This window comes from Anarrhichthys ocellatus, unplaced genomic scaffold (assembly GCF_004355925.1).
Source record: "Anarrhichthys ocellatus isolate YVR2014 unplaced genomic scaffold, GSC_Weel_1.0 scaffold24, whole genome shotgun sequence".
NCBI classification, from domain to species: domain Eukaryota; kingdom Metazoa; phylum Chordata; class Actinopteri; order Perciformes; family Anarhichadidae; genus Anarrhichthys; species Anarrhichthys ocellatus.
In genome coordinates, this window is record NW_022280054.1 from 5,091,765 (window position 1) to 5,114,019 (window position 22,255).

Sequence of the window (22,255 nt, forward strand, 5' to 3'; positions counted from 1 at the left end):
ATATATATATATATATATAACAATGTAAAATACTTTATTCTTTCATTTCTTTGACAGGAAGCAAAACGATTTGGCTGAATGAAGGAAATTAACTTTAGTTCTAAAATCCCCATGATTTGGCAGCATGACTCAGGAAGTATGAGAAAACTATTTGCACAGACCTAAAGCCTGAGTAATACCATTAAAGATGGTGGCTAGCCAGTGTTTAGAAGTGTTTTTGTCTTACTTCTGGTTTGCGGGTTAATATCTGGCTATATTTGCTACTGGCCGCGCCAATCTCCTCCATGCTCTCTGGTCGAGTGGACAAGGTCTCCATTGCCTCTGAAACAAAACTGTCTATGGCCTGGGTGTGCCCTGCAAGCAAGAAGGAAGAGCACATGCACAAAGGAAAGGAAACAGAAAAGGAAAGAGAAAGAGAAAGTAAGACAAAAGGAGATGGCATTGGACCAAAATAATGAAAAACAAAATTGAAACACACAAGCCCAAATATAGAAATTGAAAAAGGGAAATATTTGGCTTCTGATTGTTGTAAAATACAGTGATAACTTTATATAACAATGCAATGTTAATGCTGTAAAAGAGTAAAAACAAAGTGGGGGAAAAGTGAAAAGACAATTGAGTTGTCTGTTTTTACCATATATGGACTTCCTGAGTGATAAGAGCAGAATGTCAAACAGCTTCTGGATCAGGTCATCGATGACGGCTTTCACTGGCTCACAGTTGACTGTAATACAGTCGACCTTCTCCTGGCTGACAGAGGAGGAAGGAAGGGATCAGTGTCTGTGACTCTATTGTTATGATGTCAATTTCCGTATTTGTGAGGTCGAATAACATGAAGTGAACCCAAGAAGATCCTGGTAGGGCAAATAAAATGCCAGCTACAAATACAAATGGTTAAAGAAGAACTCCATGACATCTGAAAAAGCTGAATCATAGCAAAATCTTACCAAAAAAAAAAACTTGTGTTTGTGTTTCCTGTTGAGAAGTTATAACTTAGTTATATTGTGTTAACATGTGTGAGCTATACCTGGGCAGACGCTCGGACTCCTTCCCTCTGGCCTTCAGGGCCTTGAAGTTTCTCTCCCAGTCTTGCACAGAGTTCAGATGCTGCTCCACTAACTTCTCTAAATCAACCTGACCCAGCACCACCCACTCCTACGACACACAGAATCACAGTGGTTGGGTGCAGTTCATGTTTCCAGATTTTAAAAGTTTCTGCATCGAAGGTGACAAACTACACGTCACAACAAGACATAAATGACTAAAGAAAAAACAGAACTAATGAAAAGGAGATATAAAAAGAGAAGTCTGGGGTTGACTGAGGGCTTTTCCCTACGGTTTAGATATGCATGGCTTCACACAGAGGGGAACTACTATAGGTAATGTAAAGGTGAAAAATGCTGACGATGAAAATAACAGAGCTTCAGTATATAAATAGAGAAGCATAAATAATCAAAGTAGCATTCTTTCAATGAAAACAGTACAGCAATGGCTCATTTCAATGCTTACATGAGCAAAAGGTGAAAGAAGGATCATTTTTTACAGGACAGTTGACTAACAATAATCAGTTAAATCAGTATTGATATCAAAATAATATGTTGTTCAGGCACCTTGAACTTGTGTTGTATCGCCTGCAGACGGCTAAAGAGGTCCTCTGCCTTGCTGAATATGGTGAGGTACCCAGAAGCATTTCTGTCAATCATGACGCTGAAGATAAGCTCCTCCCCCTGGGCACTGACTCCTTTGAACTGGTTTGGGATCGAGATGAACCGCTTCATCTCCCTGAAGTAGCGTGCTCGCACTTCCTCAAACGGAGGACGGAACTGCAAACGGCCCTGCCTAATCACAAGTTAAGAGAAAAACAGATTTAATCCACACTACTTAATAATGTTGTTGGAGGAGAGAATAAGAAAGAGGCAGATAGACAGGAAGAGAAATGGTAATATGACCAAGGGTCAGAATTAAGAGGTGGGGACATAAAATCAGTGACAGTGGTTCAAGATAAGGGGAAAACACCACATGTGTGAGAGGGCGAGAAAGAGGTGACAACCCACACAAAAACAGTTGCATAGCAGAGATAAGAGAGAGATGCAATGAGACAATACTGACTTGAAAGTGAGGTCTATGTGTATTTCAGGCAGGTTCTTGTTCAGAGCTTCCAGTCCGGTCTGGTACTGGTGTTCAAGAGCCTTGTACAGCTGATGGTTCCAGTGCTGACGCCACGCCCGCATGTCATCAGACCTGAAGCCCTAAACACACGCACATACGTACATTCGTTTTCCAAGGAGGCAGGAGGAACATTTGTTGTACAGGCTGTGTACGTCCAAAGAAAAGCTTAGTAATAAAATAATTGTGTTCCATGCCTATTTACAATGACAATCGCAGTAAGCACAGAGCTCCCCCTTGGGGGTTTCTCCAAATGTTTATCGTCATGAATATACAAAATGATTTATTCAGTAAAGCTATGAAGGCCAGCGGCAAATACACTTCTGGCTGTAATCAATACCTGAGCCTCCAGAGTGGCAAAGCCAGTACGGAGGTCCTGAAGGCCATCCTTCCACCGCTGCTGATGTCTCAGCAGGTCCACATTCATCAGTGTCACCACCTGAGAAATACACCCAAATACAAACACACAGCAAGACGTTAGTGACTCATCTCAGATTATGATTCCAAAACAAATCATTTGTGTTAACTGCCTATCTATTCAATCATCTAGTAAAACAACTGAAGTAAAAAAGAAATAACAGCATGCTACAACCTTGTCAATGAAGTCAGTGTGCCATTTGCGTAACTTCCTGTTTTCGGTGGAGAGTCTCTCGGCGGCAGACTGCAGCTTGGCGATGTAAACTTCCAACTCTTTGGGGTTGTCCCAGGTGATCTGCAGTTTACCACCCGATTCCTTTGACTGAGAACGAGGGTTCTTAGAAAGAAAAGCATAAAGATCATACTTTATCATACATCCAAAATATGAACTTCAGGTAGAATTTATAGGTGACGAGCGGGTTTCTTGTTAAAGTATGTAAGACATTTGAGAAAGTTCCTTTACTTTTTCATGCATATAATTAGAACTAGGCACTTCCAAGTTGCATAACATTAGATTTTTATAAAAAGTAAAAATAATTATTACAACATTAAATATCCAAAGCAAAGCCAAAACAAAAACCCAGATAATTTCCTGCTGTGTACCTTGATGACCTGTTCAAAGGCCAGGGCAAGGCTAAGCATCATAGGTCTCTGAGAGGGAACCATCTGCTGGTCTATGGTGTTGTAGAAATGGGCCACCTGCAACGCAGGAACACTTTGTTACAATATGAGCTTGAGACAAGCTAAAAACAGAAATAATGAAACAAACACATCAACGAGGAAAGAAAATGTGCTCATGTGTGTGTCTTGACCTCCACTCTCACCTGCTTTAGGACAATGGCTTGTCTGTAGAATTTGTCTGCAGTATTAGAGGCCTGTTGTATCTTGGCTGGGATGGGAAAGCCCAGGGCAGAGAGCTGCCTGACCTCCCTGAGCAGGCTCACCAGCCTGTCTGAATACTGGATCTTTAACCTGCCGTCCACATGGTCCAGGTCCATCACACGGTTACTAGCCTGGAGACTGTACAGTGGGAGAGAATTACAATTAGATCCACTCAAACCAGCACCCATTCCAACAGAACTGCCCTTGATCAATGAAAAGGATTATTGAGGAAATGCATATGTGTTGCTGTTTAAGAAACCCTGACATATAAATTGACCCGAATGCTTTTAGTGGCAATTAAGATGAAACTCATAGTTGTTCAGAACTTTACCTTGGAAGTCTTGTTAGTTAATGTCACAGTGTGCAACTTTTCCAACCTGATCCCTGACTTTGGGTCAGCCAGTCCCGACAGTATATCTCTTGACCAGTCCTCGAACTGTTCCTGTTCATACGCCCTCAGAACTTCTAGCAGGTCATCACAGAAATGCAGGAACCCCTTGAACCCAGACAGGTCTGAGAGCAGTGCTTCAGCAATGCGAACAGAGTCCTCAATCTAACGTAAGAATGCAAGCACAGGGATATAGAAGAGAAGGGAATCAGAACACACTAATAGTTTCATCATCATAGGAATTATTTGGATTTGTAACATCAGCAAAAAGCTGTTGGTGTATTTTTCATATGATCACCTATCTGTCTAATTCTGTCTAATTATCTGACGAAAGCTCATCCTCTTACAAATGTAAATCAATGCTGCTCAGTCGCATACGGCACATGTGAGCATGTGCACATGCAGAGACAGACACACTCAGTTACCTTGTGTATGAGCTGTTGGACCCAGACAATTCTGTTGACCACCTCAGGCAGGTTCCTGCCAATGAGTGGGCCAGACTTGTCTCCGGGGCCTCCGTGGCATCGACTCTCAAAGTCACTCTTCAGGCCTAAGAACATTTTAAAAAGTAGAGAGGGGTCAAAGATGAGGTACGACAAAGTGTCACCACTGACATCATGCGCATCTTTTTAACATCTAGCATTCAGTCAGTTATGACTCTGAGAAGGAAAGTGATTTTTGGCTCAAACTGCTGCAATTGGGTGCTAAGGGTTTTAAAGTGCCTTAACTGCCTCCATGAGCTGTCTGTCATAGCCATTGACTTCCTGTTGTTTTTAGAAGACCAGCATGCACTTTTATACACCATGTGTAGACACAATAACCCACTGTCACACTATCTCTGACACAGACACAGATACGTGCTGTGTACCCTTGTTGTAGTCCAGGAGTCTGGCCAGGAGGGTCTCTCTCTCTGACTGCAGCTCCTTGCTGATGGCAGGACGTCTGATTAACTCCTTGTGCTTTTGGAACACCTGCAACAGCTAGACAACAAACACATATGCACAGGCACTTACTGTAAGTTCCCACATCAACACACCCACACACAATACTAACAACCTGAGCTGACGTAAGTTGGTGTTTCACTACCTGTTGGGGGTTGTGCTGTACATCAGCAATGTAGCTCTTTAGACTGCCGGCTACCTCCTGCTCTGACGGAGCCATTTGGCGCTCAAACTGAGCCACTGCTGCTCTCCAGAGAGGCTACAAGAAAAACACACAACAAAGAGTCATACTCTAAGTTAAAGAGGGATGTTTCATCCTTGCCTAAATAGATTGTGTAGAAGATGCAACTTAAAATGACCATCATTTCTTTTCTATGTTTACAGGCGCAAGACAAGTACTTATACTACAGTATCAAAGTCATTGCAGGGTGAGGTGGCTGTAGCTGGAAAGTGTGAGCATGATTGGAGAATCCTTTCAGTTACAGTAATCTGTTCAAAGTGACATCAAGCAGCCACCAAATGAAGAACCTGTACCGTATCGTGCCTGCATGGTGGCACCGAACTTAACAAAATACAGGCATGAGGACGGCTCAAACGAGGTCACTCAGAAGTCTCACAAACAGTACGTATGCACACCCACCGATTCCTACAACTAACCTCAGTGTACGGGTTGTAATGCAGAGGGTTGAGTCCAGAGAAAGGTTCAAACACACGATCCGGAGTCAGAGCCTGCTGCTTCCCTCCCGGTAGCAGACGCAGCAGTTTCTCATGAACCATTCGGAGAGTCACCACCTGGTAGACGTAAACAGGGAGTGTGTTTTCACATGTTATCTATGTCAACTGTTTTATTTATGCGTTTGGTTGTAAGTCAACAACATCAATTACAATCTGTAACTTATCCGACTGTGGCTCTAATTCTAAGATGCTGTACATATGGGAATGGGAGACGATTCCTAAAACATAGTTTAGCGCATCTATAAGCGTGCTAAACTGACAAAGGCCAATGTCAGACCTTCAATGGAAATGCTAACAGGAAAAATATTTCATAATTCCCATATTTGTCCCACAAAATCTGTACATATGAACATAGAATGAATGTCCAATGTGAGTAGGCTGCTTTGTGGATCAATAAGGTGTCTAACTAGTGTCTGTCAATACATGTATGGTTCATTTTCCCTTCCTTGTTCTGGTTTCAAAAATAAACATCAAGTGGAAATTCCATTGAAATGTGACGTCTGCTCTTTTGCAAACAAGCAGAAATGACTAAGAGGATACTTGCGGAGATAATTTAAACACAGAATGTGATGCAACCAGTGCACCACAATGTCATGTGAAAAGGAGAAATATGCACCGTTAAGCATTGTGTATCCTACAGAAAGTGTTTCCTTCACTCCTGATTAAAACCATATCTTACCTCATCCAATCTTTTTGCAAGGCAATGAAGGGTTTGCGGGCAGTGCTTGTTTCCCTTCCAGGGGTGTGGAGCATGTCTCTTCCACACCTGAGGGAAAAAAAGGAAATTAAATGTGTTTTCAGCGTTTGGATTTTCAGTCAAATGTTGGGTTTATATGCATTAGAGTAAACGGTAAAAGTTTAGATTTTTGGAACCGTTTTGTGCATACTTATTTCCTATTTTGTTCTCTTTCATACCTGTCCAGTGAGATTCTCACAGGCAACAACCCACTGCTCACAGATGGCAACGCCCGTTCTCATGTTCTCCCTCACGGATACAAATGGCTCCTCAAAGATTTGAAGGCCGCTTAGATTCCTCTGCACATATCTTCCCAGGGCTCCACCTTGTACACAAACATACACAAAAAAAAGAAAAGAAGACAACATTGCCACATACAGAAGCCTAAACACAGGAAACGTACACATGCACACATTCCAGGACTACCAGCCCTGAAGCCCTCAGAGTGCTCTGAAAAAAAGCTGCTGGGTTGAGCGCTTTCTCTCTAGGCGGCCGCATCCGCTCTCTACTCATTGGAATAACTGAAACTGGACGCTGGCGCTCAGGGAAACTTAGGATAACTGTTCAACAAGTCTATTTCTCAATGGACTTGGGAGGGCTTTGGCTTCATCTAATATGCATCTAGATAATTGGGACTTGTTTTAATCTCCCCAAGATAATGAGACTTTCCAAAGTGATCCAAAGATATACATGCTATATCGTGGAAATAATCTGAATCTCTTATATACAGCGCAACTTATAAGATCAGTTGTTTTGTAAATATGATAAATGTGTTATGGGAACAATGTTTAGGGTAAAACATAATTTGATCATGTAGGCATAGATTATTGACAAGCCATGGTCTGTGTATAGAGTTGGTACTGCATACTGAGGAGTTTGTAAGAAAACAAAGTCAGTTTCAGTAATCAAGAGATGTGCATTTCACCAACAACCACAGTCGCTAAATGATCTTTGTGCTGCAGAAGTCTTGACGCACAATGTAACTCAAAAACAACATCAGCAAATATTTGTTCTCATTTCCTAGTTTTGGTCTGTGAATGTGTGAGAGAGTCCCACCGATGACATCCATGAGTCGGACCATGCGTGTTTCTGGATAAGGCTCAAAATCAGTCTGCCGCCACATGTCATCCAGAGTGTCTCTGCTCTGTTCCACCAGATCCATAACATCCGGCATAGACAAGGCATCAAGACCGCCATACTCCTGGTGGACACACACATAGTTAGTTCTCTATTAGTTCACTGCAATTTGAAAATATCAGCTCCGAAAACAATTGTTAAACAGCGTTCAAAACAGTACGTGAGATAATGTAAATGTTAAGAATCAAAGTTAAAGTTAAGACATAAAATAACTAAGTGTACCAAGATGTAATGGCTTTCTTTTAATTACTAACTTATGTATGGAATCATTGCTTAGTACAGATACAGATTATATCTTCATCTTATAATTCATTTAGCAACCACCTTGTATACATAGAAATAATATGTAGTGAATGTAATGTAGCCACTCCTCCTGATACATAAATGTTTGCATGCATACCTTTCGTATGAGTTTAAATTCCTCAGTGAAATAAGTAGCCCTTTCTCTCACACTGTTCTTCTCCGCAGACTCAGAGAGATCGTCCCAGTACTGGAACTCATCACTGGGAGTCAGGATGCCTGAAAGATTGGAAAAGAAATACGAGTACATAGTTTGAAAATCATAATGTATCTTTGTTGTTATCAATTAAGAGTTGTTGTTTTTATTTCTTTACTAGACAGCCTCCTTTAAAACGTGAACAAATGCAGCCACTACACCACCGTGCAGCCGTATTTCATAAAACCACATGCTTAATGTTAAGTCCCTCCAAAATCCAACTGTTTGTAAAAAAAAAAATATATATATATATATATATATGCAGCTTCTATGATCATTCTGTATGCACTACAACCCAGACCTGTGTATTTGTTTCTGCAGAAATATATTCATGCCTACCGAGAACATCTTCCTCTGTGCGGCCCCTCTTGGAGGGCTGTGCTCCAGACTGGCGGACCACTGAGCCCAGGCCAAGCTCCAGCTCACTCAGCAGGCCGGCCAGCTTCGGGTCAAATGCTGAACTCCAGCGCTCATCCTAGAGAGAGAGAGGTGAAAGAGAGAGAGAGAGAGAGAGGTGAAAGAGAGAGAGAGGTGAAAGAGAGAGAGAGGGGGAAGAGAGAAAGAGGGAGAGAGAGAGAGAGAGAGAGAGAGAGAGAGAGAGAGAGAGAGAGAGAGAGGTGAAAGAGATAGATTCTTTTTAAAGTTTTGGATTAAATAGACTTGTTTTGTTATTAATCTCTTAATCAAAAGCTTTAGGGGAAAACACTTTAAAAGTATTTATGTACATCATAGTGGTGTCGTAATATCTATTTACAATGTGTTTGCAATTATGTCAAGTTTTTCTTTCTTTTCAATAATAGTCAGGGAGAGCGCTTATTTCTCAAAATAAGAATATAGAAAATATTTTTACTAATTCCAACTTGAAATGTGTTCAGAAATTGTACATCCTCCTACAGATTTGTTGGCTATGTGGTCTAGCAGAATCTACCACTGTGGTTAATGTTACTACTAAAGCCTCCATCTTTCAAAAAGCCTCTGTGGAATTCATTAATACACAGAGACAGGCTTACCTTCAGCAGTACAGGCGCAAAGACTTGTCTTAAAGCCTGGTAGAGGGTGTTGATGGGAGACTCCAGCATAGACGACACAAGGAGGCTGTGGTGAAGATTGTCTTCTGTAATCACTGTGGGATGCAGCTTGAAGAACACCAACACCTTCTCTTTGCTGTCCCCCGATGCTCCAGTCTGACAAAGGAAGATGAAATATTTAAAAAAGGATCATTGTCAAGTCGACTGTTGTTACGTGTTATGATCTGCACATGTACATGTACATGCTACCAGGCGTTTAGTTTGACACACACAGTGAAAAAAAGGTTTTTTTGATCAAATTATTTCACATGGATAGTTTAATACGCTCTAGGAAACATTGTAATGCTTTTAATATTTGTTACCTTATTTGACAAGTGAAGCACGCTGTCATGTCTACAGACGGACAGGACAAATTCATTTCCATCGTCCAAGAAGTTATTGAGCTCTGGGCTGTCAAGCAGAGACGGTGAAGCCTTTATCCCATAGAAGTTTCCACTGGTGGTCAGGATGAACTGTTTGCGAGCATCATCTGAACCGTGGGGCATCTTTCAGCTGCAATGATGTACTGATGCTCAGAAAGCTGTACAAAAAAATAAAACTGTAAATTACCACACTTTGGGAGGGATATATGGCTGCTATTGTGTAAAACAGAGACTCATACAAATCATTTTTTGACGTCTCATGGTTATTACTGTAGATTTAATAAATGTGCCATTTTAGGACCAGGCTAATTACTGCATCAGGAGACAAACTGGGGCCATATCAGGCTTTGACTTCAGTTTATGTTGATTCTTGCGTTGGTTACGCCGACACAGAAATAAAGAAATAGTATTAAGACAAACACATACTCATCCAACTTTTCCGGTTCAATGTCTTTGCAACTAACTAACCCAGTGAAGTGATGTGTTTGAGCAGCGCTAACCACTGCTGGTATCGCTGCTAAACTGTTAGCTAACTATACCATCTTAAATGTGCTAACGTTAACGTTAGCTTATAAAACCAGCATGCGTCCAGACAGTCTTCTGGCTCTTTTAACGTTACATGGGAAGAACTAAAGTAGTTATGCTGCAGCATTAGCTTTAACTAAGTTCGGCAAATGACACCAGCTAGCTTGCTAACGTTAGCTCGCCACGTCTCTAAAATAAAGTTGCGCATTTTAGCTTACGCTAGCTGGCTTGACTTCAGCACGCTAGCCAACTAATAGAAACCTTGGCTGCATACCGTTTTTTTCACCAAATGTTCCACTATCGGAGCTTTTTTGGTAACTCAAATCATGGATGAGAGCTTTAGCAATCCGTTACTAGCGCCTGTGTGTAGGTAAGATTATGCTTGCGAGGTTACCAGGCAACTACGATCACTTGTACCACATGACACAGCGGAACCTATAAACGGGACTAGAAACTTACGCAGTGTCCTTACGCCATTTGCTTAGGATAGCTGCTCAGACAGGCAGTTTCAGCCGTGGTTAAGCTAGATAACTTTTTTCCTCATATAGATCTATTTTAAGAAGCACAAGATATATATATATATATATATATATATATATATATATATATATATATATATGTATATATATAGCAATAATCTCAACTGCGTCTTAGAGTTTCCCAAAGAGACAAGCAGATAGCGGATACCAGTGCCAACTGCAGAATTTGCAGCAGCATGCAGTGCTATATATTTGCTTCTAACACTAACATATGTATTGGGCATTTGCTTTAGTTTAGGGGAGCACTTTTTAGACAGGAAGCTACTGAAGAAAGGTGGTAGTATATGTGAGATTGTTCTTGAGTTTCAAAATCCCCCATACAATGAGAACTGATTTGTTTAACTATTTTGCACATTTGGTTATGTTCGTAAAGCCTTTCCTCCCACATACTGCCCACTGACCAACAACTCCCTGAAAACCACTGAAGCAAGGCTGTAAGGGGTCCTATGGGTGTTAACTTCTACATTAGCTTATACAGTTGATTTTCTATAAGGCATTGTCATCTATTTTGTAATACATATGTACGATTCATTGAGTGAGAAGGAGGCTCTACTTTCTGGGTACTTTTTGTCAAATATTTCAGGGATACACATGGAAAATCCCACTTATTCCTTGTATCTTCCCTAAATTCTTCTTCTAAATTAAGGACTGACAGTTTTCCTGTAATCAGCATTTCCACTCCCAGGTGGGATAAACCTTTTCTAAATGGGGTTACAGGTATAAACTCACAAAACCTAAGGTAACGTTTTCTAACCTCTTTTCACAAGGTCAATTAAAACTGTAAGTGGGTAAAAAACACTTTATTATGTAAATCTTTATTCCTAAAATGTCAAAGTAGATATTAAATTAGATTAGAATAGAAGTTAATACATTAGAGACTGTCCATTTAGTATACTCACTTCAATTAGCTGGGACCCTTGCAAATTCCGAACATATTGAATGGTGATTAACAGGAATTGAATGGCTAACGAAAAGGGACAGTACATATTTTAATATTTGTCATTAAAACAAATTGCCATAACAAAGCGATTGAAAAACAGTAGTGAAAAGATGTTCTACCGATGTGACAGAAGAACAAAGAACAAACTTGAATATGAAACACTTTGAGGTTAGCTGCAGATGTTTTCCGGGCAGACCAGCTGTGGGAGTGTACTGTATGTTTAGAGAAGCACACAACCTGTATCCAAGAAACAGCATTCGAGAGGCATCTGAGATATTGTGGGACATTTTCACCACAAATTGGAAGATGGCAGATTAGAGATAAAGGCTGTGATGAAAAAAAACTACACACAATGCAATCACACATTTTCTTACAATCTTAAATTTGGCATCATACTGCTGTATTTCACACTAGAAAGTTATTCTTAGTGCCCTAAGTGGTTACATTTACAGCCCAAAAAAGGATGAATATTTATTGATTCGTCACCCTGAAACAGATCAGATGGCATACTTATTATTGCATTGACTCTCTGCTTTCACAATATTAAATAATTGTATTACGTACCCAGTCTCTTAAACACTGTTTTTTTCTCAGTGGAAAATAATTGTCTCCACTTGGGTCATGCCCAAAGTAAAATTGTGCAATAATGGTACACCGTGTGATTAAACTAAGTGAAACTGTGTTCTCTAGTTCCTTCTTCCCTCTCACTGAGAGTTGCTCAGTTCGGTCAATTGCGCCATATTCCGAAACTCATCATTTAAAAAACAAACAAAACAAACATAGCAGCAGAATATTATGGATGTGGCAGTGCTGCTTTCTGCCATGATAAATGATTGTTATCTCTCCTAAATAATCGACATATGGTCAGATGAGACTTAGCTGGAAAGCAGACAGGGAAGTTCATCACGCTTCCTGATGTTTTCTGTGACATGGAATAACTGAACAACACATACACGTGAACTCATACAACCCTCACACCCTCACAATTCTGTGGAAGCCCACTTTAGGCTGCTCAACAGTAAGCTATATATTCAAAATGAATCTCAGAAAAACAATTATTAGTTACATATATTACATTTGCTACTATCGATCTTTTAAGAAAATAGACATAATGACATGTCACAGCAGGAAGAGCACAGGTGTACATAATAAATTGAACAATAGCTGAATTCCATTTAGCTGCTTCAGTTTCAGGGTCCTGAAGTAATACATGCTGGCTCACTGTAGCACTGCCAAGGCTGCCTGGGACACTTGAATAGAACAAATCCATTGTTTATGTAATTAATAACACATGTGCCTATGCTCTATCAAAGATACAACACGTTTTCTTCATATAAAACAGGACTCAGGCTCAGGTTGACCTCATAGATTACTCATATGATGACTCACTCAGCTCCACCCATTCTTGTTTGTATGAAGAGGAAGTCCCTTTCTCTCACTCTCTCAGACTGACAGAAAGCTTCACAGCACGATGGTGAGTTTGTCCTCCTCTCTTTTACTTGTCTCTTTTGAAAACGTATTTTATCGTTGTCTGTCGAGTGTGTGTGTGTGTGTGTGTGTGTGTGTGCGTGTTTAGGTGTGTGTGTGTGCGCGTGTGTGTAGGTGCGTGAACTCAATCAAAGCCTTCCCAGGAAGGGTCGCATGTTTTAGCCACAAGTAAACTAAACCATAGTAGAAAACCTTTTTGGCCTCTGCAAGATTGACTATCTTACAAAGGGAATAATATGTGCAAAAAAGCACTGCTGATATATATATATATATATATATATATATATGTATGTATATATATATATGCACATTATATTAAATTTGACTTATTTACTCAGTTTGTGTGTATAAGTGACCAAGAGAGAGTGAAACATATTGAGTGTGTTAAAAGTGTAAATACTTGTATTTGTTGATTTCACACATGACTGGTTTATGGTCATCGAGTGACTTGTGTTGAGGAAAGCCTACATTCCGGGAATGCTGATTCATCACAAAACAGTTATCAACATGACGCTGTTTCTTGAAGCTGTGTAGCAGCCAACACAAAAGGTCCTCTCCTATTTTGACCCACAGCAAATATCACACAGCTCACACATTAGAAAGACATGAAAATCAATGTGAGATGAGATAAAGCAATGTGTGGAACTGGTGTGTGGTTTCGTAGTATATCTGATTGGCAAAAGGCAGGCATGTGTGTATTGCCTCGAAACAATGCAGCAGGGTGAGTAGTGCTTTGTAAATCATGTTACGTCATGTGGGAATCCCTACTCCAATAAAGCCTCACTGTGTAAATGTTTGATGGTCATAGTAGACAGAAGTGATTTCATGACACATACAACTCAAAGTCAATCATAATGCTCAAACGATCCTCTCTGCTTTGCCATATCTTTAGTTTACTCACTTGTACACAATACATTAAACCATACACTGTAGCCTCAAAAGTATGCCATGGTGTTGACTCACAGAAATTAAAAAAAATATATATCACATTCAATACTGAAGACATGACACATTCAATGCTGAAGAAGACATGATGACTGATGGTTATTTTAATAATGAGTCAAGAATGTCACAGTTAGGAATGTATCTTCCATGATCCATCTGGTATCACTTCAACTGAAACTAGACACCGATTACAGTCCGTTTATAATCATATGGCCTTTGGGAATTCCCTCAGATGTGGTTTCTGTCAAGGAAGACACTGCTGCTTATTATGAAACACGGTGTACGTTGTGGTTTTCCCCCTAGGAGCCTTTTTTTCTATGTTATTTTTGTTACAAAATGAATAAACAAAAGAATAATAGAAGGCACTGTCTTAAGTGCGCATGTACAGGAATACACCCTTCGGCAGAGCAAAATGAACGGGCTTTCTCAGATACTGCACGGGGAATTTCCTCTATCTTGGTGTCTGTTGAAAACACTCTTTGGATGTTTTCTTTCAGGGTGACAGAAATCATTTTCCTTTGCAAAACTGACTGTCAAGGGCCAGCTAGATATTTCACTTAAGATTGCATTTTGTTTGTGTATACATTCAAGAGGCCGTGTTTACTGTATGAATGCAGAGTTTGAATTTACAAAGCGTGCAAATTTAAAAAGAATCAGTGACAATTCATGGTACTGTGAACTGATTTAAAAGATACCAAATCAAAAAAGAATCAGTGCTATCACAGTGATTAACTCGTTTGTTTTTTCAACAGGCATCACTTTGCAACCGACATTTTCAGTAAGTACCCCAGCCTTTTTCTATTACCTCGTGATTTTGAGCAGTAGACATGACAATGCTACGACTATGTCTATTTTTAAATGATCTGCGTAATCTACCATGATCACAGCGTTAGATATGATGTCATCAGTAAACAGTGTGACCTGAACTCCAACCCTCAACACTTTTGAATGTTCATTTGGGTGAGGCGCCTAAGATGATTTCCACAGATGAGCCAGTGATGTAGTCATTAGTATTAACGTGGTCTATGTGAGTGTTACAGTCAAGACACTGAATACTTCCTGATTCAAACTCCCTCTCCTTTTAAAACGCTGGCAGCAGTTTTACTGTGAGCCAACCACAACAGATTGACAGGAAACAACTAAAACAAATTTCCAACAATTATCTGTCTAAGAATTACCATACAGGCTTTAAATCTAATAATAACCTAATGAGTTTATGACCCTGCATCACTCAGTGGAGCTATTGCTGCAGGTGTCAAGGGTCATCAAATGAGGCTACTGTGGTAAAAAATGTATGTAACATGGACCCACATTATCTAAAGGGGCAACGGAGAACTGAGAGTTGAACTTATTGTGTAATAAGTATTTCTTTCAATAACTCTCCTCAGACTGTTTTAAACTACATTGGAGTCACCTCTGGGAGGAACTATTGATTGAAGTACTTTATAGACTCATAAAGTAATATACTCACATATTCATACTGCTGTACTGTGTGTGGGGTTTCACATCAATATCACCTTTGAGTGTGTACTTGTTTTTATAGTAGAGTCGGCACAGTCACGTCAGTTTTAGAGAGATTAGCGGTTGTTGACAGAGGAGGGCGAGTTCAGTTAATATGAGCACGTGTGGCTCATAGTGACTAACTGAACCACTCGATTGCAAAATCTCTGGGCACAGGGCCAGCTGAGAAAGCTGTTTTTTATCTGTCAAATTATGTATGCATGCCTACTGTATGTAGGCATCTCTTTGTGTCACTGCAACGCCCCAGGGTTACCTGAGTAACCATGTAAGCAATTTTTTGCTTTATTCTGTCTTCCCAGAATCCCAAGGCTTACTCTCCAGCTGCTGGTTTTGACTATGACATGTCACTCTGCTGTCATAGGTGAGCAGTTCTGTCATATCAGTGCCTCAACAACACACACCGTCGTCTTGGTTTTATAGTGAAACAAGTTAAATCATCCAACTCTGCAGCTCGACAGAACTAAATTCTCTTTAACTTCCTTGAATAGTTCACCATGTTGGGAAATACGTCACTTAATTTGCCTTCCTGCCAAGATTCTTCTCATCCAAATCTCGGTCAAACTATTCATTAACTTTTCCTTTGAAGATCACATCCCCGGTCATATAGTGCACCTGTTTGACAATATATGCAAAAAAAAAAAAAAATTGATCCAGTGATCTTTTCTGCCTGTAAAACAAAATATGACGTGTGCTTACGTAAGCTATTAAAAAACATTTTCAACCAATAATATCATAACATCCATCTATCAATCAATCAATCTGCAACTTTTAGCAACACGTTAGGTGTGTGTGGAGTCACAGTCCTCTGTAGCCCCGTGCATTCTAAGCTCGCACACTTTTTAGCAATCCAATCAAATGTGAAGGATTTGTTTTAATTCCCTCCCTACACCGCTGAAATATTCCATTTCACTGGGGAACACGTCATAATACAGAAGCACTGGGACTTTAAGGCCCATAAATCACGGACAAAACAAATAACTAGCTGGTGAAGAAAGTAACGTCTTTATCGGTAAAAGATCAAAATCGAAACATAAATGGTGTGCTGAAAAACACCCACACACAAGGTGACGATGAAAAGAAGGACCTGTTTATTGCTCACTGTAATGTCACTTTCGATATTGTGAACTTTAGATCCTGTACGACATGAAGGGAACACTATTAGTTGTGTATTTTGCATAAAACTGAAAAGACAAATGATGAGGAACTGAGACAATTCTACTACGTCATAAAGAGAAGCTATGAAAAAAAAAAAAAAAACTGAACAAAAAACCCTTCACACCACCACAGCCTAAAGTAAGAACTGTTTTCTCATCGTTTATTGCTTATGTTTATTTCAAGTTGGAAAATACAGATGGCAAACCTTTTTGTTAATGGTTTTACTTTCTGACGTGCAACATTGACTCAGTAACACTGTACACAACTCTTGTCCCCTCCTTGATTGTATCTTTCTCCGCATATTATTCTGTCAACACTTACATACACGGTGCATTATTTTTATGAAGTTTTTTATTTTTTTCACATTTTCAAAAATGCGTACAACTCATACATTCTGTGAAACACAATTTGCCTGCATTCACAATTTCATACTGTTTCATGGAGGCTTTCCCAGCATGCTCTAACCCTTTCTCTCTCTCACATTTATTTTCTTCCAGATAGTGCTGCTTCGATTCAGCTCAGAGGGGAGGTTGGTGGAACAGTGACCTTCCACTGTCCCATTGACCAAAAAAGGACATTGAAATTGTGGTACATCCAGAAAGGCGAAACATTTGTGAATGGCTACTATGAATCAGAAAACGTATCAGAGCTGTCATGGGAGAACACCAGAGTGGATCTTGACAAGATGACCATACTCATGTACAATTTGAACGTCTCACATAGTGGTGACTATCAGTGCATTATCCGGTACAGTGAGATGAAACCTGAAGCCCATATACACCTGCACCTCAAAGTCACAGGTATGATTTTAAAATGTATTTGCTTGTATGAGTTTTAGGTTTTAAGGAGTTTTAATTTCTAACACTTGAGAATGACGGATTAATACTGTATGTAGAGTACACTGATAAAGGCATTCAGCTCATTTCTAACATTGTAGGTCAAGAATAGTTTTTTTTCACCTGAAAGTGGTGCCAGTGAAAATGATTTGACCAAATCATTATCTGGGTCATTATCAAATACCTGCGCAATCCTAGATGTTTGAGCAATAGTACGGGAGAGATTTTATTGGAATGATAGGAGAAAGTCAGTGCCCAGCATTTGAACTGATTACAGCACGGAAGTATGTGCATAATACCTAGCCAGCTAAGTTTAGGAAATCCTTTACCACTCAGGTATTTAACCTTGATTTTACTGTCAATTGTTGAAGTGGGGATGTGCTGTTTGAGGTAAAAGAAATCTGATTCCCAGACCAATTTGTGACTTGCATTCTCCAAGCCCACTTATTCAGGGTCTGAGCAGTCTGAAGTCCATCCCAGCAGTAGGGAAACTCTGGACAGGTTATCCATCTCAGGACCACTACTGTGGATAGACTTAAATGCCTTCAGTATAATAACAAACAAACAAAATCAACCTTTGCATTAATCCATCACTGTCTCAGTAAAGGTGACTTGTCTGTGAGTTTGTGATCTTAAAACTTAGGGAGGCTCTATGAATATTATTGCATCATTGAAAAGGTGTATGGCTATGCAACCTACAGTACTACTACCTGACAGTGCTCTTTTTTATCCCTGTCTCTTTCTCCTAGCAAACTACATCAAACCTACACTCAAAGTGCACTGCAGTGATGAAAATCATCACTTTAGTTGCCTAGTGAACTGTACCTCACATGGTGGCTACCCAGGCACTGAGGTGACATGGAACATATCGGGGAGTTTGAAGATTGTGAACAACAGTAAAATGATCGATCCACACACCACAACATTCAACATCTCCAGCGTCGCATTCGTCAACTGCTCCGACGGAAATCTGACGTCCCTCAGCTGTTCTGTGGGCGACATCATCTCAGACCTGTTCCCAGTCTGTGAGTAGGCTACCCACTCAAAAGTCCCAAAGGTCCCAAAGGTTTCTCCACCAAATTATGTTTTCAACTTTTACCCCTGGGCAAGTTTTGGGTGAAAGGGAAACTCCTTGGCATAGATCTGTTTTTATGGCTACTGTTAAAGGAATGTGGGAGGGGAGTTTTTGCATCCTGTGGAAGTTAAAGTTTGTGTTTCTGTGTTGAGATTCTAAAGCTTAAACAAGACTAAGCGTCTACAGCCAAACAGGTCTGTGAGGACTATGTTCACCATCTTAGTTTAGCATGTTGGCATGATAACATAAACACTGTTCTCATCTGAAGGTACACCCAAGGATCGTGACACTCCCTATCCTTGTGTGATAACAACAGTAGCCATCTGTGCAGTGGTGGTTGTCAGTATCATGGCGGCATTGCTCGGGTGGTGGTGGCATTGCAAGAAAGGAAAGAGAAGTAAGGACAGATATTAGGTTTGTGACAATGTAGCTGTGCTACACACATTTGCATATCTGTTTGTAAAAATACAAAGATGAAAGTACGAATGACTGAGCATAACAGAGAAAAACTCACAGCAGTTTCTATGTTGGTTTCCAGGAGGACCAGGAGTAGCTGGGAGGCAAGAAAATGGATTTGAGGAGTAAGTGGATGTTTGCAATTGGCAACAAAAATACTTGTAATACTTTGATTACATTCATAAGTAATGTAAAATATAAGCTGATAAAGGGTTCCATGAGGCACAACTGCAATGAAGAAATGTTGAAATTCATGATGGCTAAGTTTTATATCACATCGAAGTCTTGTAACCTCTGACCGAACCCCTCTTTTCTTTTTCTTTTCCATTTTCTCCAGGGAGGAAACAGTCCTCAGTGAAAACTAGGAGTCTTCTTGAGGGCTGAATTGGTTAAGAGGAAGGTCCGATTTTTTTTCACGGACCGTAGAATCTACAACTGAAACTGTAGGTCACGCAAATGTACGTTACATTTGTGACTGACTGCTGCATACAAGGCAGGAACGGCCAAAGTCAATAGTCGGAGACGCACTGGGGACCTCCTGCTCTCAACATTTCACTGACATTTGACTATTTAAGTGTTTAAGGAAGTATTCCTTGTCAGTATTGTTTTACGGGTAATGTACAGTGCATCGTTCAACAGAGAATAGGTTACTTCTCCAAAAAAAAGCTTTTCCACTGGTTTGTGGTGAGAGTGTTGTCGTATACTGGAAAACTGTCTTTTGGGGAAACACCTCCAGCATTGTGAGCAATGAAAACAAAAATGCTGTATGTAAACATTATTGAAATACTGTGTATTCTCTATTGTTGCACTGACCTCTACGGGCAGAAGTGGGATCTGTTCCACATCCTGCAGGTTTCACTTTTTAGACTGTGTTTTATTATTTTTAAATACAGTATAATGTTTTTTTTGCACTTTAAAATTGTATTTTCTTATTTAATGCCCATAATAGAACTGTTAACATTAGTCAGCATATTTTTTAGTTTACTTTAGTTTTACTTTAGCTTTGTCCATCAAAAATGAGGTATCAGCTTTAAAGCTGTGAACAAATATTTATGAATGCAGAAAAGATGGATGTCAAAATAGTTTTTGCACAGGAATTTGTTCTCTGAAGTACACACATTTTCTGCAATAAGTTCTTCGTTAACTGTCATTACCCTTATCAAACTTTTGACGTTTTTCTCTCAGGTGACTGTTCTCATTTGAAATATTGCTATTTTTCTCGATATTTATTTCATTTGGTGTTTTGGTTTCTCATTATCAAATTGCACATCCTTTACACTATTTAATTCTTCCTTTCACATAATTACCAAACAATCTCAGAGGACTGCTTTCATTTTCTGAATCTGTAAGAAACACTCTTGTAATAAGGCTGTTCTGTATCTTATTTCCATACATAGAAATCACTGAAATGTATAATACATTAAAGTTGTGCAATTACTTCTTTATTGTGCGCTGTGAACCATTGCTCTCACTTTTCACTCCACTATATGGTCGGATCACGGTATTTGAACTGCTGCAGTAGATTGTATTTACACTGTTTTAAGACTTGCTCTTTTAGTTACACAAACTGGTAGAAATACAGCATTACCCCAACTCATTTATTTACAATGCAGTTATGTTGCCACTAGATGTCGCACTAGCACCACAGAGTCAAGACAAATCTGCTATTATGGCTGATTGGTCTTGTTAGTGTTGTGTGTACTATAACATCTGAATATTGTACCACATCAATGAGCCAACCTGCAAAAGCAACTCCCTTTCCTCTGGCTCTGGGAATAAAACAATGTCCTATATCAGAGCAATTTGAGCACAATCCTTTTTTAACAGCGATACATGATGTCTCTCTGACCTCAATACGTGGTCACCTGCCAGGAGAAGGACGAGTAGCCCTCCTTTACTGGAGGAAACGAGAAGAGAAACAAGAGGAGGGAGGGGAAGAGATGTCAGACCATGTGCTCATTTGAATGTGTTGAGACAAGAGGGTGTCCTGTCTAACATAGGATATTGCCATCATTAAAGATACACATCTTTGTCTCTATTCCCACCACCACTCTCTCTTGGTCCCATGCTCGTTCTCCTTCTTTGCACTTTTTATATTCATAACACTTCTCCATTTCTCTTCCTCGCTTGCTTTCTCTCTGTCTCATGAGTCACTGTGACAGGCTGTCAGTCCACCTCTCTGCCCTGTGTTTACATTGGGCAGCAGAGCAGCACCAGGCTGGTTGCACTCCAGGAATGTAACCCCCAAGGTCCCTGCCCTCCTCCTCCTCCTCCTCCTCCTCCTCCTCTTTTTCCTTCTGCCTACATCCATCCTTCCCAGATTTTTCTTTCCCACCTTCATTCTTTTATCCCCTCATTGCACAAATTCACTTCTTCTCGTTCTCCTCACTTCTGTTTTTTCTTCCATCGTTTTCCCCTCCACTCCTCTCCTCCCTCTAATGATCCTCCCCTCTGCTCCATCAGTCCCCTTCCTCTCCCTCTGCCACCTTTCTCTCCTCTTTTCTAACCCATGCTTCCTGTCCTCTGAACCTCCACTCCCCTTCTCCCTCGTCTTTTTCTATTCCCACTTTAAAAATCCAGAGAGCATTGTCCAAACTCGCCCCCCCCCCAATTCCCTGTCATCATCCCCTCACCTCCCACTCCTCCCCATCTCTCTGTCCTCCCTCCCTCATTCCTTTGCTGTCTAACCCAAACAAACCAGGGAGGACTTTGCTCTGTGGTGGCTGTGGGAGAAACACACCACATGTCAGACTTGGTTTAAACATAAACATTAGTCAATTTGAGGTACTGGAAAAGGATATGAGATGCTTAAGTTTGACATGAGATAGAGCTACTATAAGGAAATCTTAACGCTAAAACTTACCACAGAATATACAAAAATCAGAGCAGAGAACTGTATATTTTGGTGTATATTGGCAAAAGTATATTCCAGGAATGGGGTAACTGCATCAAAAGACTGAAGCCAATGGAGTGCACAGAAGAACAATTTAAAAAGTACATTTCCCATTGATATATATGATGAACAAAGCACCTAATTAGTTTGAAACAAAAGCTGTTAATACCTTTTGTATTAGTTGATGAATATCATTGATAAACTTACTTTATAAATCAATAAAATAGATTGTGAGATTGCAAACAAATATCTTTAGAGATGGAAACGCTGGTATTTGAGATACTGACTAACTTACGCTCATTCCAAAAGGTATTAAGCATGCAATAACAACATTTTTCATTTACACATTATGGGTCAAGACAAAGAAAGTAGATCTAATACTTATGAACAATCTACGCACACTATTCTGTTTTCCATGTTTTCCAGTGACGCAGCAGAGTGTGTAATCTCCTGCTTATTGGAGAACCTTTTCAGTCAGAACAGTCTGGTCTCAGCAAGCGGCATGCGACCTCTGCCACACTGTGCTGTTTGGCG

General features: G+C 40.1%; 2 protein-coding genes across 6 annotated transcripts in view; one reads left to right on the forward strand and one right to left on the reverse strand.

The window, feature by feature from the left end:
* Nucleotides 1-10,255, reverse strand: part of dync2h1 (dynein cytoplasmic 2 heavy chain 1) — a 94,301-nt gene extending 84,046 nt beyond the window's left edge. For all 4 annotated transcript variants that reach the window (XM_031860491.1, XM_031860490.1, XM_031860492.1 and 1 more), the window contains exons 1-22: nucleotides 10,148-10,255; nucleotides 9,289-9,506; nucleotides 8,909-9,082; nucleotides 8,238-8,373; nucleotides 7,803-7,921; nucleotides 7,322-7,466; nucleotides 6,445-6,590; nucleotides 6,209-6,295; nucleotides 5,452-5,586; nucleotides 4,940-5,053; nucleotides 4,722-4,833; nucleotides 4,279-4,403; nucleotides 3,843-4,018; nucleotides 3,408-3,603; nucleotides 3,187-3,282; nucleotides 2,759-2,920; nucleotides 2,507-2,605; nucleotides 2,110-2,249; nucleotides 1,611-1,839; nucleotides 1,028-1,155; nucleotides 635-750; nucleotides 227-354 (exon numbers count right to left, since the gene is read on the reverse strand). In XM_031860491.1, the coding sequence (XP_031716351.1) occupies nucleotides 227-354; nucleotides 635-750; nucleotides 1,028-1,155; nucleotides 1,611-1,839; nucleotides 2,110-2,249; nucleotides 2,507-2,605; nucleotides 2,759-2,920; nucleotides 3,187-3,282; nucleotides 3,408-3,603; nucleotides 3,843-4,018; nucleotides 4,279-4,403; nucleotides 4,722-4,833; nucleotides 4,940-5,053; nucleotides 5,452-5,586; nucleotides 6,209-6,295; nucleotides 6,445-6,590; nucleotides 7,322-7,466; nucleotides 7,803-7,921; nucleotides 8,238-8,373; nucleotides 8,909-9,082; nucleotides 9,289-9,471 (2,946 nt within the window). In that variant the 5' untranslated portion in view covers nucleotides 9,472-9,506; nucleotides 10,148-10,255. The remainder of the gene's footprint in view (nucleotides 1-226; nucleotides 355-634; nucleotides 751-1,027; nucleotides 1,156-1,610; nucleotides 1,840-2,109; nucleotides 2,250-2,506; nucleotides 2,606-2,758; nucleotides 2,921-3,186; nucleotides 3,283-3,407; nucleotides 3,604-3,842; nucleotides 4,019-4,278; nucleotides 4,404-4,721; nucleotides 4,834-4,939; nucleotides 5,054-5,451; nucleotides 5,587-6,208; nucleotides 6,296-6,444; nucleotides 6,591-7,321; nucleotides 7,467-7,802; nucleotides 7,922-8,237; nucleotides 8,374-8,908; nucleotides 9,083-9,288; nucleotides 9,507-10,147) is intronic.
* Nucleotides 10,256-12,810: 2,555 nt separating this feature from the next.
* On the forward strand, nucleotides 12,811-20,271 carry LOC116390631 (uncharacterized). 2 transcript variants are annotated; one of them, XM_031860499.1, is made up of 8 exons: nucleotides 12,811-12,826; nucleotides 14,538-14,563; nucleotides 15,606-15,667; nucleotides 16,959-17,261; nucleotides 18,047-18,322; nucleotides 18,641-18,769; nucleotides 18,911-18,953; nucleotides 19,166-20,271. In XM_031860499.1, the coding sequence occupies exons 1-8, from the start codon at nucleotides 12,824-12,826 to the stop codon at nucleotides 19,191-19,193; spliced, it is 870 nt and encodes a 289-aa protein (XP_031716359.1). In that variant the 5' UTR covers nucleotides 12,811-12,823; the 3' UTR covers nucleotides 19,194-20,271. The 2 variants fall into 2 exon arrangements, with proteins under 2 accessions (XP_031716359.1, XP_031716360.1); XM_031860500.1 differs by having other exon boundaries at nucleotides 18,641-18,786; nucleotides 19,166-19,210.
* Nucleotides 20,272-22,255: the final 1,984 nt, after the last annotated feature.

Bases quoted from the DNA above. Each gene is read 5' to 3' on its own strand.
- LOC116390631 (XM_031860499.1), top strand. The intron at 14,564-15,605 runs GTAAGTACCCCA...CTGTCTTCCCAG, and splicing joins CTTTGCAACCGACATTTTCA to AATCCCAAGGCTTACTCTCC. The intron at 18,954-19,165 runs GTAAGTGGATGT...CATTTTCTCCAG, and splicing joins CAAGAAAATGGATTTGAGGA to GGAGGAAACAGTCCTCAGTG.